The 19,242-nt window shown below is 43.9% G+C and overlaps 1 protein-coding gene across 2 annotated transcripts in view; it reads left to right on the top strand.

The window, feature by feature from the left end:
* The window catches only part of TMEM178B (transmembrane protein 178B), a 224,018-nt gene that overhangs the window by 509 nt on the left and 204,267 nt on the right, over positions 1 to 19,242 (top strand). For both annotated transcript variants that reach the window (XM_014937319.1, XM_014937318.1), the window contains exon 2: positions 98 to 1,662. In XM_014937319.1, coding sequence (XP_014792805.1) covers positions 1,281 to 1,662 — 382 coding nt within the window. In that variant the 5' untranslated portion in view covers positions 98 to 1,280. The remainder of the gene's footprint in view (positions 1 to 97; positions 1,663 to 19,242) is intronic.

Genomic DNA, 19,242 nt, shown 5'->3' with positions numbered 1-19,242 from the left:
TTGGTTTGATTTCCCCCGACCTCCCTCCCTCCCCTCCCCGTTCCTCAGCATCCTTTCAGCCAGCCCTAGCCCTGCCTGCCTTGCCTTCATCTTGCAGATGGCTAACGTGCCGCCGTGTTAGGCAAACTGTGCACAACACATCCCAGCGCCGGGGGACGAAGGAAGCCTTTTCAGATACCAGCGGAAAAAGGGGGTGGTGGTGGTGGAAAAACAAAACGATGCTGGGGCCGAGGACCGCTTCCAGTGCTGCCTAGCGGGAGGCGGGCGGTCGCGGCGGGTTCCCCCCCCCCGCCGCCTCTCCCGGTACCGGGAGCGGGGAGGGTCGGCGCCGCGCTCGCCGGGAGGGAGAGCCGAAGGAAGGGCCGCCGGGGCGCTCCGGGGAAGGGGCCGTGGCGTTACCGCTGCCTGGATGACAGCGCAGACGACAAAAGCGGGCGAGTGAACGGCAAGGCTGGCAGAGAGAAGCCGAAGGTGTTTCCGGAGGCGAGATGTCAGTGACTGTCAGCGAAGTCTGCTAAGGGAGGGAGAGCTGTGCGTGCCTGCGGTTCCACATCCAGCCGGGGAGGTTGTATTGTAGCCGCGATTTAAAACGGCGGCAGCAACAACAACAGATTGCTTTCCCCCACTCTTGCTCCCTCCCCTTCGACCCCACTTTAAACCCAAGCAAGAGACCCACCGTCCAGAGGATGATGCTCTCCCTGAGCCGCTGACAAAAGAAAAGGCAAGTCACCCATTCCTGAAACCGGGATACCCGGCTGCTTGCAAGCGGGAGATCTCTAGCTGTTGAACTTTTCTGTCCTGTGATGATGCTGTCGTGAGCCTGCTGATCTGAAAGCCATCTCTTCTGGATTTCCGAGCTGGCCAGATTGAAAGAGATTAATGGACTGATCAAACAGCCGTAGCTTTCAGCTTCAGGGGAGACAGAAGCCATCAACCCTTTTTGCTCGGGTGCTTGTGGTGAGGGGAGCAGGACATCTTTGTATAGGTGGGTCACTGGCTTGCTCCCGTTCGAGGTGGAAGGCTGTGTTTCTCCTCGTCAGGTCTCCTCCGCAGAGGAGAAGAGGCAGATGAGACTCCAGGACTGCCTCCAGGGCAGAACTTTGTAGCGCTCTCAGCATCCCTCCGCAGCGTGGATGTGAGCCACAGGAGTTGGGGATGTTTGAGGCAGTCTCTGCCAAGTGACACCTAGCAGCTGCTCCGGAGGTTTTTTTTGCGTGGTCTCACGCTCAAGGGCTTTGCCTGTTGTGAAGATGTCCATGGTGTTTCTGTGAAGCTGAGGTATGGCTGCTGGAAGGTTACTGCTGTATGCTGGCCTCTCTTTAGCTCTGTGTGCCCTGGGCATGCTGGCTGTGGCGATCTGCTCTGACCATTGGTATGAAACTGATGCCAGGAAGCACAGAGAGAGGTGCAAGAGCATCACCACTAAGAGAAATGATCCTGGCTTCATTTATAACTCCAACAACAACCTGCCTCTCAGGGCCAGCAGGTCTAAGTTGGACCGCTGGGAAGGGAAACTCCTCTTGGCAAGAAACAGGAGGCAGATCTTTGCTATGAGCGCAGTCGACGAGTGCAACAGACAGTACAACTCGACCAACATGGGGCTCTGGAGGAAATGCCTCCGACAAGGATTCGACCAAGAGCTGGAGGAGCTGATTGCCAAAGGTAAGGGCTGTTTTTTACCAAATGAACGTGCCAGGCCCTCCTGAGCTGAGCAGAGGCTGAGCAGAGCCATTTGGGCTCACAGATGGGAGCTGGCATCTCTAGCCAAGTACCTCTCCCTGCAGTGGGTGAACTGGCCTGGCTGGGCATTGCTTCCTGAAGCACTGCCAGGGTAGTTTCCCACGGGGTGTCTACTGAGGCGTGGGGTTTGGGAGCAAGAAAGGCAGTGGAGGTGAGAGCAGACACACCCTAGAATGTCTCTCTCATGTGTCCATCTCTCTAAGCTTAATATAGTCTGCCCATCACCATGGTATCAGATTATTTTCCACATATAAATAAGAAGTATTAATAAAGCAGATGCTGGATTTTTTTATATTTTTGTTTGACCCTGGTGACTCAGGCAAAGTACATATTATTTTATTGGAGGCTACATATGTCTGTATTTCATCATTCCCCTACCAAATACCCCATCGGTCCCAAAATACACCATTTGCAGTGCCCACATGTAGGCTTTTTCTGTTCTCAAATGGAGAGTAAACAAAGAGAAATGCTAAAGAGCAGGAGGAAACCCAGCTTGCTGTTTACACTGAGCTATGTTTTGGAATATTTTCAATGTCTACAAAACATTACACGGATTTATTAGGAGTTGTTAGAAAGGAATGATTTTCTCTTGGGGCGGAGATGCATCTGTTTGCCTGTAGCATTTTTGTGCTATGTATTTTCTTGTCTTTTGGTCGTCCTCCTTCTTTTTTTCCCCCAAGGTATAAGGTTCAAAGTGATGGTCAGTTTGCCTCAAATGTTTCTTTGATCCAAAGTATAGGAAGGGGAGATAGATATGCATACAACCGAGCCTAAACATCCTGTCCACAAAAGATGTATGTTTTTGGAGGATGATAAGGGTTTCAGTAAAGTATGACAGCATCTTTTCTACCCACAGCATGGTTACTCCATACAACAAAATACCATTTTCCTCCCATGGTTCTTCTCTTGCATTCAGATGATTCCCCAGCGGTTTATTTCCATCACAGTGAAACCACTGCTTCTAACACTGTGCAATCTTTAAAAACACTTGTTTTCTAAGTGTGTTGTCTGTTCCAAAATCCCTTGATAGCCTGCGTTAATTCCCTCTTCAGACGTTGCAAGCAGAATTATTGCTTAAAGCTAATTATTCATGAGGGATATACTCTCACGTGTTTGCCAATGTATATGTTTTGTTCCGTATGTTTTCAAAGGGGTAGCACAGAGGTGAGTAGCACAGTATAGACTTGCACTGAGACAGCACAAACAGGTGGCATAGCAGGAAACCTCCATCACTAGTTGGGATCCTGTCTGTGTTGCTAGTCACCCTTAATGTCTAGCTGCTGTTTAACAACCTATATGAAATGAATTGGTGGCTTCAGTTCCATTTCTAATGGACAAGTCAACATGCTGGAAGCCTGTCAGCACTTTGGCACCCTGCTGCTATTTTCAGTGCCGAGGCGGGGATTCCTTTTCTCCATCTAGGTGAGGGCACAGATGTCCTGGGCTGGCCATGGAGGGCTGGCTCACTCTGCCACGTGTGCTTGCTGTGCTTGGGGCAAAACCAAAGAAATTCAACCTTGACAGTGGGCAAGCACGTCACCAGAGCTCACCTTTGGCAAATGGAGTTTCAATTACAGAGGTTTTTCATCTTGAAATAAGTGAGACGCGTTCCTCTTTCACCTCCTGCCTTGTCCTGGGTTCAGGAACGTCTGTTTCTCCTGCCAGAAACTGCTGAAATTGCCTGGCACTGGGTTATGTCTAAGGGCAGCTCTGCTAATTGTTAACAGTAGAAAAAATGTGGAAACTCAAGCTGAGGAGGTTAAATGCAGAAGATAGTCCTTGAAAGATATGGCTGTAATTTGTGTGTGTCCGTATGTATGTATGAGTGTGTGAACGAACGTGAGTGTGGTAAACTAACCCTAAATACACAGCGTTCAGCTGGTAGCAAGGGATTCCCAGGCTCAGGTACAACGTGCGTTCCAGCACACATATTCCTGGACATATGTGTCTGCAGATGGCCACATAGCCACTTCGCAGAGTCGCTGCCACCAGGTCAGAAGTGCAAATTGTGCACATAAGGGAGGGATGTGCAAATACCGGCGCGTGTCACTCCTTGCCTTCTTTAATAGCTTTTGGTACACATTTAACAAACTTCATTGTACGTTGAGAGAAATGTTAAAGGGGACAGACTTGTAATACTGAATAGCAACACTATAGTTCGTTTGATGGTCTTTTTGGAGTGAGGATCTTCTTATATTATAACCCTCAGCCACAGTGAAGAGCCACACACATTAGCACTAATGCTATAGAGGTGTGTTCCTTTGGTACCTCCAGATAAAAACATAAAAAAGCAAGTATAATGGCAATTTGTGACTTTCTCAGAAATAAAACAAGATATTATAGGATTGCTTGTCCACTTTGTTTTGTTAGATCAAAAAGAATTAATGGATTTTACTCTCCCCTTAGCAATCAGTAATGTAAAATACTCATCTATTAAAAGTCCTTGTATGCTGGAATCACTGAATTAGAATGAGCCAGCTTTACATGGATAGTCAACTAGCCTTCCTGTTCCCACCAAAGGCCAGCTACTATACTGTTTCTTTATGATCCTCAGCTATATGATGAAAGCAGAATAAGCACATTTGCTGTCACTGTCTGATGTTGAGAACAGCTGAGATCAAAATGCTGCAGGTCTTCTATGTTCATCCTGCCAGGACCCCCTTGCATTTCCAGTTTTTCTTCCACAGCAGACCCTCATCTGGAATTAGAGGTCGCAGGGATGGGTGCCTGGGCAAAGCATGCCCTGTGCAGATACGAAGAGCTGCGGATGTTCTCTACCTGTAGTAATTAAATACCCTGATTGGGGGACATATTCCTGCACAGGCAAAACTTCTCTCTGTATAAAATGAGAGCTCCAGGGCAAATACCATATAAAAGAGGATGTTATGGGTTCATAGGCCTTTTACTCTCCTTCCTCTGCCAGCTGTTAATTTAATCTAGCACACCTCTTCCGGAGCTGGATAAACTAATGCAGGTTCTGGCCCCAAATATTGTGTGTAATGCTATATGTAATTGAATGTAAATGCTATTAAGGTTTGGTGGTTGGTCGCTTTTTTCTTTTATTTTTTTTTTTTCAGCTGGAAAGTATTTAAGTGATCCATTTATTTTGAGACAGATCCTATATTTTTCCCTGGGCAAAACTTCCAGGATTGAGAATAGTTGGTTTGTTTATCAAAGGATAACAAAAAATAGTCGTTAAGAGCCTAACTAGCTTTGCAAATACCCTCCAGTTATTCTGCTTATGAACTCTGCTGAAATTAATGCAAGCTGTAGGCAATTGGCTTGTGGCAGGATCAGGCCCTATGGTACTTGGCAGTGTTCTAATGACAGTGGTTTTAAAAAACAGGTCTATTTCTGAAGAGGCTGGGTCACTTCTGTGATTCTATTCTCTATTTATTAGTTTTACTTTCTGGCGAATAAATCAAAACCTTTACGTTGGATTTTGCTAGAAAAACTGGAGATTTGTTACTTCCAGTTTCTTATGGACAGATATAATAGACACTAATACATATATAAACTAGTTGTATGTATTTATTTTTCTCCTATCCCTTTTTGTGCGTATTTTAAAATACTACAATTAGATTAATAGGCAATGAATTAAACAGATTGTCACAAGTGAGCATACTCAGGGAGAGGCGGGCAGACATAAGAGACAAAAGACCTGAAGAATATTCTAAAACTGCATCAAAATTAAGCAATTAATTTGTTCTCTTTGTCATCATGGATGAAAAAAACCAGAAGCAACAGAAATTACAGTCAATGAAGAAATTATTGGAGTTGAACATGCCCAGTCTTGCTAACTTTTACTCATCTAAATAATCTTGTATTCCTGGGAATGGGCTGCTTGGACTGAGGGAAAGCCCTCTTGTGAAGAAGGACCAGCCAAAACCAAAGAGTTTACAAAGCTGGTCCTCTGATTCTGCTTTACATCTCGTCAAGTCTTATAGCATCTCAGGACCGGGGTTTCACGCCTGATCCCTAAAGCCTTGCACAGTCAGGAAACGCTGGCTCTGGGTTTGTTCAGCACAATGCTCTAAGCTTCTTGTGATTCTCAGGTGTCTCTTCAGCCTCCTCAGTGAATTAAATAGCTCTGCTGCTTAACACCCTTTTAAATGTAGCATTCCCTGTATCCTATTAGATTCAGTGTTTGCCTGTTTACCATTGAGTTTCTAGCGAAAGCAGCATTCCCTCACCCTACCAAAAAATCCCAGTGAACCAACCACCTCCAGCACTGAACAAGCAAAGACTTCAAATGCAGGTAAGTGTCCATTCATGGCCGGGAGAAGGCAGAGTTTGTGTCCTGCTTTGGCAATCACAAGCTCACATCTCCTTAATACCACCTGTAATGACCCAGAAAAGAAAACTGGAAGCCACAGAGTCTGTCTGCATCTTATGGCAATGTTGCTCAGATGCTTTCCTGCACTAGTCGGGAGGAAAAGAAGAAAGGAAAAAAAAGGAATTACATCATTTAATTATAAAGGTACAATAAAGTAGATGAAGAAGTTGCACAATAACCAGAGACTGTTCCATTTAGACAATTACTACTCAGAGGACCTTTCGTCTCACTTTGGAAGGCTGCCAGTTAAACCTGTCTGGATGGGTCTCTGCTGCCTGCTGTTGGAATCCAATTCCATTTAAAAAAAAAAAATAATCACGATGACCTTATTATTTCAATCCCCGTTTTACCTTTCCTCTTCCCACAAGATCCATGGAAGTCACAGTAAATCCTATTTTTAAAACATTTTATTGTGAGTATACTTAGCCCATTGAAAAAAAAAAAAAAAAAAAAAAAAAAAAAAAAAAAAAAAAAGGCAAGTAATTCCTGTCCAGCCTACCTCCACCCCAAATAATGTGCAAGATTTCTGGGATGAAAGTATTCTCTGTTTTGGTTTGTCAGATGCATGGCACAACTGGGGAAGAAAAGCTTAACAGGACTACTCCAGCCGTCACTAGGGATTATTTATACACAGTTGGAAAAGCCTGAAGAGAGGTTACTTGCAGCTGGCTCTAGGAGTAAAAATATTTATTTCCATAAAAGTACTTGCAATACCTTGCAATGCTGTAGATTTGACTTTTAAAATGCAATGGTTTTGCTAGGTAAATTTTTTTTTTGCCAGGTTTTTGCCATGGTTTTGCCAGGATAGCCATTTTTTTCATGTATTCTTCATACTTTAAAGAATCCAAATAGTTTGTTTAAAATGTGTTTGAAATCCCAACTGTTCTCCATATGCGCTCATTATAAAAAGGACTTTATTGAAGTCTCAATTCTGATCCTAGCGAAGTCAATAGTAATGTTCTATTGAACGTGGTGATGCAGCAAGTTCAGGCCTTTAGTGTTTCCTTTGAGGTTAAAATTGTCCCTGGATAGAAAGGCCGACGCAAGGTCTGTGCTCCCTTCTGTCACAGCAGAGTTCTGCTGGAGGGATCCAGTGAAATTTAAGCATTAGACAGGCTTTGAGTTGAATCTTAGGCTAACCGGGTATTTAGCCTTCACCATTTAAGATGCTGTAATTATCTATCGATGTAGACTGGAAGTCAAATAACGGCATGTTTCTAAGGTAAGGCAAAGACATCCTCTTGTTCAGAGATTTTCTAAAATCATTTAATGGATGAAATCACTGGTGTTTCACGCATGTGAGTTCCAGGAGGATTTGGCCCACCGTATTTTAAATAAGCAATTTTAATATTTTAATTGCATCAAACTTAAATAGCAGTTCATTAAAAAGTATCTTTACCACCAGTAATGAGAACCTGACACGTTCCTCTGACACATCTGAGATAATTAGTTTGATAATATATATCTGCTAAAAATACTAAGAACATATATGTAATTTAACAGAGCTGCAACTGGTTTTAATCATGCTGTTTTAAAGGGCAAATTTCAATCAAGCTGTAGGCTTTCAAGCAAAATTGCCAGTGAAGACAAATGGAAATTTTGCCTGAATAAAAATGATGGGATCATGCCCTTCTCAAGAGAAACTGATATTTGCAGAGCTGCCTGCAGGACTGCATGCTTAATTCCTGTTCATTTAATTGAGCATCCAAGTCCTTTTGAGAAATCTCAGTGTTTTTATTCTTTCTGCCTATTGCTTAAAAACTTTTTTAAATGTGTGGAAGAAGGATTTAATGAGTGCAGATGTGTTCTGTTTACTGTAAAAAATAAAAAATATGAAAGATTATTTCACTTAAATAGAGATTAAACGATCTGGACTACTTTGTCATCTCCAGCAATAAAAATCCGTATTAATATTGCTTTTTCTCATTGAAAAAATCTTTCTGTGCACTCAGAATAACGTCAAGAGTGGAATGAGTTTATTAACTATTGCAGAGCCGGTAAATGAGGAAGAGGAATTTGTTTTGTAGGTTCTGCAAAAATAATGACAATCATTTATATCATAAGTTACTTAATGGCTCATTGCTAACAAAATGTTGCTGGAACCCTTGAGTACATATTCATCTCTTTAAGAGCAAAAGAAAGAAATGAGATGATGTTTCTTTGTTTTTAAGGTATAAATAACAAATGTGGATTCTGGAATCTAAAACCCACTTAAAAGAAAAGAATATAAACTAACATATTTTCTCTGCAGGAGAGAAATCAGACTATAAAACGGAAATTTCTCCATTTTCTTTCTCATAAAGCCTAATTCTTCCACAAATAAATATTCAGAACTGCTCAGCTGAGCCGGCTGAAATCATAATCCTTTGTAGATAATTACCAAAATAGACGGAAGAAAGGTAGTGCTGCAGTTAGGGCAGGGCTTACAAAGCCAGAATTCAGTCCAAGCTCTGCCATAGTCTTTCTTCGTCACCTGAGGCAAGAGACTTAATCTCTTGTACCTCAGCTCAGTAGCAGTATAATAGGGATTTCGTTCATTATTATTAATACCAGTTAGAGTTCTACCGTAGGATTTATGAGCCTTAATCATGGATCAGAAATCATGGATCAGAAAAATGTCCATGTCCTTTTGACACATTGCTGCACTTAAAATATTGGAGAGTAATGCAGCCTTATGAGAGAGTATAAGGAGATGATGAGGTAATTATGTCCAGCGTGACCGGTAGTGGTTTTGAAACACCAATAGGCTAACCACATTTCTGTAAGCACCACAAAATGTGGGATTCCTAAAAGACTTGTAAAGAAGGATAATGAATACAAGGTGCAGATGTTTACAAGGTGGTCTTTCCAAAGATTGAGGGTTGGCACCAGAAAAATCATGGGTCATGTCTGCTTGAAAAATTAATAAGTAGGTGATGGGGATTGACCTCTTTGGTTGACTGTAGGAAGAAGTTGACATTTCCTTAATGAAGACAAGTAGATTACACTAATGAGAGAGATATTGGGACAGCAGCCTACAGCTGCTAAGAGAAATGACGTGGTCAGAGTGATGTGTTAGGAAAATTGTATTTCTAGCAGCATCCTGAATGGATACATGGAGGGCAGGATCACATTTGTAAAGGTCAGAAGAAGAAATATTGTAGTAATAAAGGCACGGGATAATGAGCGCCTGGATGGAGAAAGAATATGCAAACCTTAGACATCCTCTGCTTCTATGGATGTAGTGAGAAACATGAGATGAATACAAGAATCGTTGACCAGAACAACAAGGAAAGCAATAGTCTTTGCTGTGATGATCAAGAGAGGAATTACAAAAGAAAGCATATAGTAAAGAAGGGAGATGAGCATTAGGAACTCTGTTTTAATTATGATAAGCTCAGTTTGATATCTGTATGTCCATGAAGGACCATCAGAGACTGTGGGTATGGACCTAGGGAGACAAGTTTGTGTTAGAGGAGTGAATCTGCAGATTGCTGCATGGAGATGGTAGTGGGATCTATGTTTGTGATGGAAATTATCAAGGAGTAAAATATAGAAAAAGCAAAGTCTCAGGAATTTCTGACAGAGCTGGGAGAAGAAAAGTCTCTTCTGGAGGGCGTGCAAAAGGAGCAGATTTCAAAGGTGGTGTAAGAGAAGTGAGTAATGTCATGGTAGCTGAAGAACGACACTATTTCAGGTTAAAACAGCACAGGAGGCTACTGAAGGTAGCTGCCACGCTGCAGCAGATGAGAACAGAGTAGTCAGACTATGCTGAAATTTGCCTAGTACTTTAAGTAAAGACGTTTGCAGCTTTAGTTGCAAGGGAGAGGAAGCTGCACTGAACTGGTAGGGGGGACTCCAGGCGACGTTTGTACCTGGTGCATTCAGAGAGGTTGGTGATGAAAGGGAGGAGAGAAAAAGACACAGTATTTAGAGAGGAAAATAAATGTTTTAAGATGAAAGAATGTTTTAAGATGAGAATATTTTAAGAGGAAAGAGATTGAATGGCACTCGTGTTATGGGAGTAAAGAGATAGAGGGGCGTGAGAGGTCAAGGAGATGAGAGAATGAGAGGACAAGAATGACATAAGGAAGGTTGGGATATAGGCTCCGTGGCAAATGAAAGCAATGAAGGAAGAGAGCTGCATAGGAGGTTTTTCATCTGTGGGAGAGAAGAATGAGGAAGGAGTTGTAGGAGAGGAAGAGGAACTGGCAAAACTATTGGGAGAAGATCATATTTTGTCATTTTTCTTATGGAAGAACTGGGTGAAATCCTGTGTAACAGCTGAAGTGGGGGCTGGAGAATAAGCCAAATGTGGCAAAGAGGCGACTATGACTGAGTCTGAGATTTAACTGAGCTGAGCTGGAGTAGTAAGTTTAGGAAATAAGCAGGAACAATGCATTTATAGTAGAGAAAGTTAGCCAGGCAGTGGGATTCCCATTGGAGATTCTCTGCTGTGCGAGATGCAGCAGAGAGCAACTGGTATGGATCAGCTGGGATTTGGGATGGCAGGGCAGGAGCAGGTAGGGGAATGCAGGGGAAAAGGTCTATGAATGAAAGAGTGCAGCATGGATAACATCAGCACGTGGAGAAAGGAAAGAAGTGATAAGGAGGGTGATAAAGGCTGAGAGCTGGCAAGAAGTCCTTAATTCTGATGATCAGGGGTGACAGAACGACCAAGCTAGTTTAGTGTGAAGTTGGTGGCTGATGGTTGGTGCATGAAGAGACCAAGGAATGGTCCAAGCAGTGGAGCAGGAGGATGGGGGGAAAGTGCAGTATGAAACCCTGTCTTTTTGGTGACTGACAGCATCAAACAGGGTTGAAGACTGCATGGAGGAGACACTAAAACATAAAGCTTAAGGGGCAGAGAGGTGACTACTACAAACTCTCTTCTATAATTTGCTTAGGTGGTTCCCACTGAGACAGTATCTGAATACTGTACTTCTCGATCTTTAACCATAAAGGACTTCTGAAGAGAGGAATTATTCCTGTTTTACACAGGGGACAGTTGCCCAACAATGCAAACAACCTGCAGGGCAAAAGTTCACATGGGAAAGAAATTTCTCATTGTTAGTCCCTAACTGCATGAGCTGGTGCTCTGTGTTAGATTTCGTCCTGTTTCTTTTCACCAGTCCTCAAGGTTACCTAGTCCTGCTCATACAACGTTCCATAATGGTTAAAGAGATGGGGAGGAATGTTACACCGATCAGAGAGGCAAAGGAGCCAGCTACCAGGAACAGGGCAAAATGGAAAAACTCAAATAGCTTAATGGGCTCAAATTGGGAAGTTGGATAATTTCCATCTCAGACTTCTGAATTATGTGGTATGTGACATTGCAAGTCCAGTAAAAAGGATTTTCAATAAATCTGTCTAATTAGGATGGTACATTAGGAATGAAAAGTAGCAAATCTATATTTAAAGAAAGGAGAAAAAGTTGTCTGGGCCGCAGCGGACCTTTTAGTTTGATCATAATAATACCAAGCGGAATTTAAAGTATGCTCTAAAGGAAAAATTAATTAAATGCATGGGGGAGAAATGAAATAAACATTCAATGTATGTTTTTCTTTTTGAAGTATGCCAGATTACCCTGATATATTTTGCTAGGAAGATGAATGGGTTTTGACACAAGGAAATGCCTTAAACCTAAGTTATTGGGATTTTGGTAAAGGATTTTATATTCTGTCCCTAAGGATATGGTTTGTTGCGATGTTAAGGTAATTAGTACACAATTTACAGTGTGTTTAAAGAGCTGGCCAAGGGAAGGCAACAAGTGCTGAGACAAGGAGTATCAAGATGAAGGTCAACAGTAGAGTTCCTGAAGCAGGGGACCAACCATATTTAATAATGTCATTAATTATGTTATCTGTAAGGGGAGGTGATAGCTGTCACTGAGCTGCACACAAAAGAGTGAACTTAAGGCATTTGCTGCTGCCACAACAATGAGACATCACCAGGAGAAAGAAGATCTGGAATATTATATACGAAGAACTGGGTAATGTTGAGGACTGGGCAATAGGAAAAATGTGGAATTTCTTTTCAGTGTGAACTTTTGGTCCTGGAGGATGTGTTTACCTTGTTGGGCAAATGCCCTCTGTGTTTCACTATGGAATTCCAGTCCCCAGACATCCAAGCTATGGGAAGGTTGGGGCTCAGATTGCTTCTTCCATGTCCAGGTACTGCAGCAAGTTTCCTTTCAAGGTGGGAAAGGTGCATACCTGAATTTCACCCAACACGCAGAGCACGCTTTAGTGGGAATGAGAACAAAGGGGTTCATGAGGGTGCACCTCTCTTCAAATGCAGACAAGAGTGGCAGAGCCACGACCAGGAGAAAGTCAAATGTGATTAAAGAACAAAGCTGGCCAGATATTTCTGCTAGGGAAAAGTTAAAGGTGTGGGCAAGGTGTTAATCAAGCCTTCTCTGTTAAAATCCTTGCTATTCTTGTCTGCCATCTCTGAGAAAGATGAACACGAACTGAAGCAGGTCCACAGTGGGGTTACAAGCATGAGGAGTGAAACAGAAAATCTGTTTTACAAGCATATGCTGGAACATGGGAAGTTCCACTCAAATATGAGGAAGAACTTCTTTACGGTGAGGGTGACAGAGCCCTGGAACAGGCTGCCCAGAGAGGTCGTGGAGTCCCCTTCTCTGGAGATTTTCAAGACCCGCCTGGATGCTCCTGAGTGATGTGCTCTGGGCAACCCTGCTTAGTGGGGGAGTTGGACTAGATGATCTCTAGAGGTCCCTTCCGACTCTGTCAAATCCGTGAATTGTTATCCAGAGGAAATGGAATTAAACACAGGAGAGAAGGAAGATGTGTGTAAGCGAAGGACAACATTATCGGGGAAAACTTTGAGGGCCATGACTGTATGTAGGCTGGAAGCTGTGCTGAAGTGGGGCTCTGGAAGGAGTGATAAGCACACAGCACTTCTAACAGGTTTCAAGGATGAAGATGGATATATTTAGGAAGAGGAGATTATATGATATACTTCCCTGCTATGCAAGAAAAATGAACACGGTCCTTTCTAGTGCTGTGTCCTTGTGAAACATGCCATAGGACTGTGAAGGATTAATTTATTATTACTATTAATTCCTCTTTTTTTTTTTTTTTTTTTTTTCCCCCCCAAGGAAGAGCATATTCAACTCTGTATCAAGCAGGACCTGATGGAAGCAGTGTTTGTCACCGAGCTGTCTGATACCAGCTGCGGGTGTGTGGTGAGAGGGAAGGGACCCAAGACAAATCCAGCTGCACCATCCCAGCTGCTTTGTCTTTCACCTAGAGTTGAGCTGCACTTTGTTTCCCACTTGTGACACCCCACACATCCAGGAAGGACTAGGGATGAGACTGTGTGCACTTAATGCACATTTTGCATATCATTCCTTTAGATAAAGCAGTTAATAGAGTCTTTGTTTCTTGGCTCCCTCGTCTGCTTTCATTTCATATTGCCTTAGTGTAGCGACAGCGGAGGCCTGTTAAATTCTCAACCATTTGTGTTTATAAGCCAGGAGAATGCAGAGCCTTCAACTTCTTCATTAAAATAGTTTATATAAAATACAAGAGAATTTCCGTACTATATTTAAACATGCGGGATGGCTGGCAGCAACGGAATTAAACTCTTATTTGCACATATTTAAATTACCATGAGATGTGTATTTCAGTTCACACAATGTTCAGCCATTTGGCTGGTGATGCTGGGTGAGTTTCCTTATAGTGGGAAGGATTTTGCCACAGGATCCACCAGCTCATGAGGGGTAAAGGCTCCCACTCCCAGGCTTTGCTCTGTGTGTAGCAGCTAACAAGGTTTTCTCAAGAGTTTGGGGGAAAGGTTTTACAGGGAATAAAAAGCAGCAAAAGTAGGAAAGCGTAGTCTGGGATAGTCTATTAGGCTGTAACCCAGCTCCCAGAAAAGGTGGAAGTAGGGCTTTGTCAATCAGTGTGGAGCAAGACGAGCTGGGATGCTTGGGGAACCTTGCCTGAGACTCCAAGTAGCAAAGGTGCCTTTTGGAAAAAGGTTACTGGAAGAAACTGTTACTCAGCTATGCCCTTGAGCACCTGGAGAAGGTGGCTTGAATCTAAGGTGCATCAGAGAAGGCAGTTTTGTTTTCCACTTTTGCTGAGGAATGGCCACAGCCATATGAAAAGCAGCCTCTGTTCTGCTGCAGGTGAACTGGAAAGGGGGATGGCAGAGACCAAGGGAGGGAGACTGGGTGTTGTTGGTGTTGCTTCTATGGGTATGTCACAGACGTGGGAGCAGCTGGATGTGAAGTCCTCTGCCTGTGTGCTGAGCTGTGTGAATGTGAGACAGCGGCTTTTTAGGAGCCATGTATCTGTGGTGGAGGGATGCTATGCCAAGCCACTATACCCTGCTAAGGGTTTGGAACAAGGGCAGAGATACATGGCTTTCTGTACCAGAGATACATGTTTTCTCGTTTACGTAGGCGTGAGTCATCTGTCCTCTGTCCTTTTTCTGTGAAATAACCTTTCGTATCGAAGAGAAAAGAGGAATCCTTTCTGCCTGGTCCTGAGGAGCCTCCAGTTTTCAAATGCTATTCCTTGTGATTCATTGATCCTAGTGGGAAACTGGAGAGGTAGCCACAGACTCCCAGAGGTAGCATCAGCTTTGTGGGGATGGGAGCACGACAACACTGTCTCACGCTGGTCATTCCGTAAGGTCCTTTGTTTCCCAGTGATGAAGTGGCTGCAGAGCATCTTGGCCTCAGGACTTGGAAACTTGTGTTTGGGGAGAGCATGGGGACTTGTTTCAAATCTGGGAAAGAGGTTTTTAAACAGGAAGTTTCATGGGAAGAAGTGGGGCAACTTGTTTTAGTGCCTTTGAAGGAAGGAGGGAGAGACTACATGTATGCTTGGAGGGAGGAGAGGTATATGTCAGTGTAAAGTCTGGCCTCACACTGACGGTGATGGCACTACAGGGATGGCTTCTGCTGTCCCCTCAGCCTTTCGTTCTTATCCCTACAGTTAGGAACTCTGTCCTGTCCTTACTGGTGTCCCTGCACTCTGTGCCACACATCTTTCCCTCTCTTGTTCAGCAGTTACTGTTGCCAGCCTTGCTTCAAACCAAGGGGTTGTGGAGTCCTTTTGGTAGTGTTGCCATACTTCAGCCAGGGTGTAGTTTTTGGCTGGTGGCATTAGGATGACTGGAAGGACTTGTCTTCTTTAAAGATTCTTCTCCCTTTGTATGTAGTTCATGGCATTTTAGGAGTTCTTGGACCTGCATTTTGAGGTGACCTGCACTTGATCTCTGTGGTGGGATGGTACAATTGTATCTGACATCTAGAAAATTAAGTTGTTTGAATGTTCATCTTGGGCATGTGAGTTAGGCACTCAAATACCTCCTCAGGGGACTAAGACTTTTCAGGCTGCTTGTGATAATGTTTCAGTGCTTGTCTTTAGTGTCCATGTTTGAAATGAGATCCAACTATCCAGCTCTCAGAGGGCACAAATTGCCCCACTTCTATCCATCCTGGTGGCAATTTACACCAGGGTAGGACTTTGTCCTAAAATTTAAGGATCAGATAGGAGCACTTCTCCATTCATTTCAATACTTTCTTTCCAGGGCTTTGGTCTGTGCTAAAATGCCAACTTGACCTGCACCCCTCTTCCAGAGCAGGAGCATATTGTTCTGCATGGCATTGGAAGAGGTCACAGACGCTTTCTGGTAGATCTGGTGGAGACTAGTTGGTGAATGGGTGGGAGTCCTTGAGCTTCTCTCATGCATCTTGGATCCCATCATCGTGACAGTGTATTAACTGAGGCCACCGGGGTCTGCAGACTGAGATGCCTGTGTGGTGCAATTTCATAGCCATAGCATTTATCACAGAATCCATCCCTTAAGGCAGGTCAGTGCTCCCGAGTTGAAGCTTTCAGTTGAGAAAGTTTTGCTATCCATCACAGCGATGACAATGACCTTCAAAGTTGACACCACAGTTTAGGCATCTGGTGCACAGATATTTGAACCAGAAGGTGGACAGCACATGTGAAAAACTGGATGTGGATGGGGGAAATAGGTCAGGAGTCCTCTCTATAGTCATTAACAGTTTCTTTTACCATTAGGCTGTTCCTTTTCAAACGCTAATATCCATTATTTCTCCTTTGTTTCTAAGGGCCTGGGAGCTGAGAAGTGACTCCTCTGACATTTCAGTAGATTGCTGTAAAGAATATGGAGAAACTTTTCACATGAAACATATAAAAAAGCCAGAGTTTACCCATCACAGATGCCAACCCGGTTTCAAAGGACTTAAGAAGGCATATTGTCTGCTGTGCTGTTTGTTTGATATTTTTCTACTGCTATATTGTCTTTGTAGCTTTTTCATCTGCTAATTGATGTATGGCTGTATACACTGGTCTTTCAGCTGTGCTCGAGTTTTTTGTTAGACACAGTACTTTGTTTATTCATGATTGTTATGGTCCCATTTAAAAGTTCAGGAAAGTAAGACAGAGGTATGTTTGTAGCTCTCATGGCTTCAAAGGTAACTTGATTGAAATGAACCAAGGGAAAGCAGAGATGCAGCAAGTACCTGAGCACTCAGGCAGCCCGAAAGAAATGGTGATCACTGATGATCACTGGAGTCTGCCGTTCTTCTCAATGGAGCATTGTGTTTCAAGCCAGAAGGTGACAATTGAACTTCAGTGATGAAGGGGAGGTCAGTGTGGGAATGAAATCACTGGGACTGAAAGCTTGGAGCTGTGGAGAAATGAAAATGGAGACAAAATTAGGGGAGAATTACACAAAGAGTGAAAGGGAAGAGAGGAGGAGGAGAACAGAAGTGCTGGTGAACAGACAGCAGTAGCTAGAAGGGGAGCAGGTCTTCTGTTGAGTATGAAGGCCAGGATTTGGCCTTGAACAAATATTGAAATGACAGCAGGTACATAAAGACCATTTCTCCCTTTTGACTATTGGCAAACTGTTGTACTGACAGCAAGTTTGTGGAAGGTGTGGGGAGACCCTGAACTCCCGTCCTGCCTGTGAACCAGACTCCCTGTGAGATTTTTCTGCCAAGGATGCATTTGGGTCCTCACTGTAGCATGGGCAGGACAAAGGCAAGTCTGTGACCAACCATGTGAGTCCTGAAAGGGTGATTTCACCTGCCACTTATATCTGTGCAGAGCCTCCTTGGAGATGAGTCTTCCAGCAGAGCACTTTTGATCAAGTTTTCCTCCAGAAACTGAAGCAGGAGCCGGAGTCCTTTGGAAAGCCCTGCATATAAATATCTTGTTTAGTTAGTCTAATAAAGGTATTACTAACAGTGCTGCTTGGAGGATTTATTGGGGGATTTCACTAAGACAGTGTTAGCAGTGGAATTATAGTCATTCTCTGGTAAGACCTTGTCAATGCGAGAGAAAATAATGTTGATCCAATCAGAGATATTTTACAGGATCAATGTAATATTCCTTTGCATAATCACAACTGAAGGATTATGGGCCTGTGCTGGGAGTGACGAAGGATCACTTGACAGATCACAGCCTCGTTTGTTCTCATTGTTTTAACTGGTGAAGCACAGGCAGTTTTTAAAAGTGGGCATATATCTCCCTATATCTTAAATAAATCAGGGCTCCTTCAGGCCTTATTTTCAGTCTATTGCTTTCAAGCAATATTTTGGGCCACGTACATTTCTCATAGCTGAGCCATACTAAAGCGTCTTGGTATGACCTTGAGACAACTCCTTCAGAAATCCAGGAAGCCAATGTACATGAAATGGGAGAGGAGGCCCCGAGGCGGGCAGGGAGGAGGAGAAGACAAATCAATACACAGCACGAGCCTTATAACACCATAAGGGACCCTGAGTAAGTTTGCGTAATTGGGCTTTTGGATAACGCAGCAATTCCTCCAAGGGGATAGGAGCCTTGCAGATGACAGTGAATTTGGGAAGCTCAAGAGCATACTGTGGTATGCTGGGAATAATTTATAATACAACAAGACCTCCTTATTGGTTACGCTACTGTCTGTGCATTTTTCAGGATCCCAGTACTTTTGTATTGCTTTAATGACAGCTTTGTCACGCATTGTGGAGGCTCTAAATCCCTCTCCTGGCTGCACTTACCTAGATATCCCCCCCGGTTTAGCGAGGCTTCTTCCACCGAGGAAGAGGAGCAGTGTGTTTGATGGCTTGGCTGCATTTGACTGACTGGTTCCGTTGGATTTGCACGTACGTCTCAGTGAACGATGGAAAGGGAAAAGGGTGGCCGAGGCACAGAGCAGTGGCTCGGCTCACTGATAATATCAGGGGCCATTCAAACTCCAATCTTGAGGTTTCAGATGACTTCAACTGCAGGGCTGCAAAAGATATTTGGGGAAGAAAAAAACAGCTATTACGAGTGACATTTAAAATTAGATGGGACACAGCTCTCCTGAAAATACAGCAGGGATCAGCTTGTTTCCATCAGGGGTGAGGACAGATAGCTGAACAGGTCCCTTCTGCCATGAGGGGCAGAGTACAGCCTGTATCAAAGCGTACAGCTCTGCTAGGAGGTTGTGACTGGCACAGGGCATGTGTTCGGAGGAGTATGGGAGAGGATGCAAGAGCCTGTTGGAATTAACCCCTTCAAACGAGCTGAAGCTGGGGGCAAGACTCCAGGAGATTGTGGTACCCCTGGCTTTCCCTTGCACCAAAAAGCAAGGGAAGGGAAGGGAGAAGGCAGGGCCTCTTAGAAACACAGACAGGTCGTAGCCTCGGGGCAGCATCAACGCCTGCCAAAGTCACTTTGTCACCCTCGCCCTCAGAGCCCTCCTGTCTATGCAGGTTTTCTGCCACCATCGCTGTGGGACAGTCTACTGGAGGAAGACTGTCCTGATGACTCCTCTTTGCATTGCCCGCTGCCTCTGTGCTCTGTGGCACGTGGTGGGGAAGCAGCCGCACACCCCTTCCTTGTGTGGGCTGTGGCCCCCTGAAATGCTGTGCCCACGTGGGCTCTGTCTGCCCACGGGAGAACCGCTCCTGCTCTGCTGATGGCCATTGCCTTAGGACCTGTGTAACCCTGCCCGCTGTGTAAGCCCTGGGACGTTGCCATGGGTTTTGGCACTGTGGGTGGCACCAGCACAATAGGACAGGCTCAGGTTGCCAAAATCATTAAGTGAGAGTAATCATGGTGCTATTTTTCTTTTCTTTTTTTTTTTTTTTTTTTCTTTTCTTTACTACCTGAAATAATCAGCGATCAGATTGCTTTTTCAAA

This window comes from Calidris pugnax, unplaced genomic scaffold (assembly GCF_001431845.1).
Source record: "Calidris pugnax isolate Ruff unplaced genomic scaffold, ASM143184v1 scaffold1, whole genome shotgun sequence".
Taxonomy (NCBI): Eukaryota; Metazoa; Chordata; class Aves; order Charadriiformes; family Scolopacidae; genus Calidris; species Calidris pugnax.
This window is presented reverse-complemented; position numbering and strand designations above follow the sequence as displayed.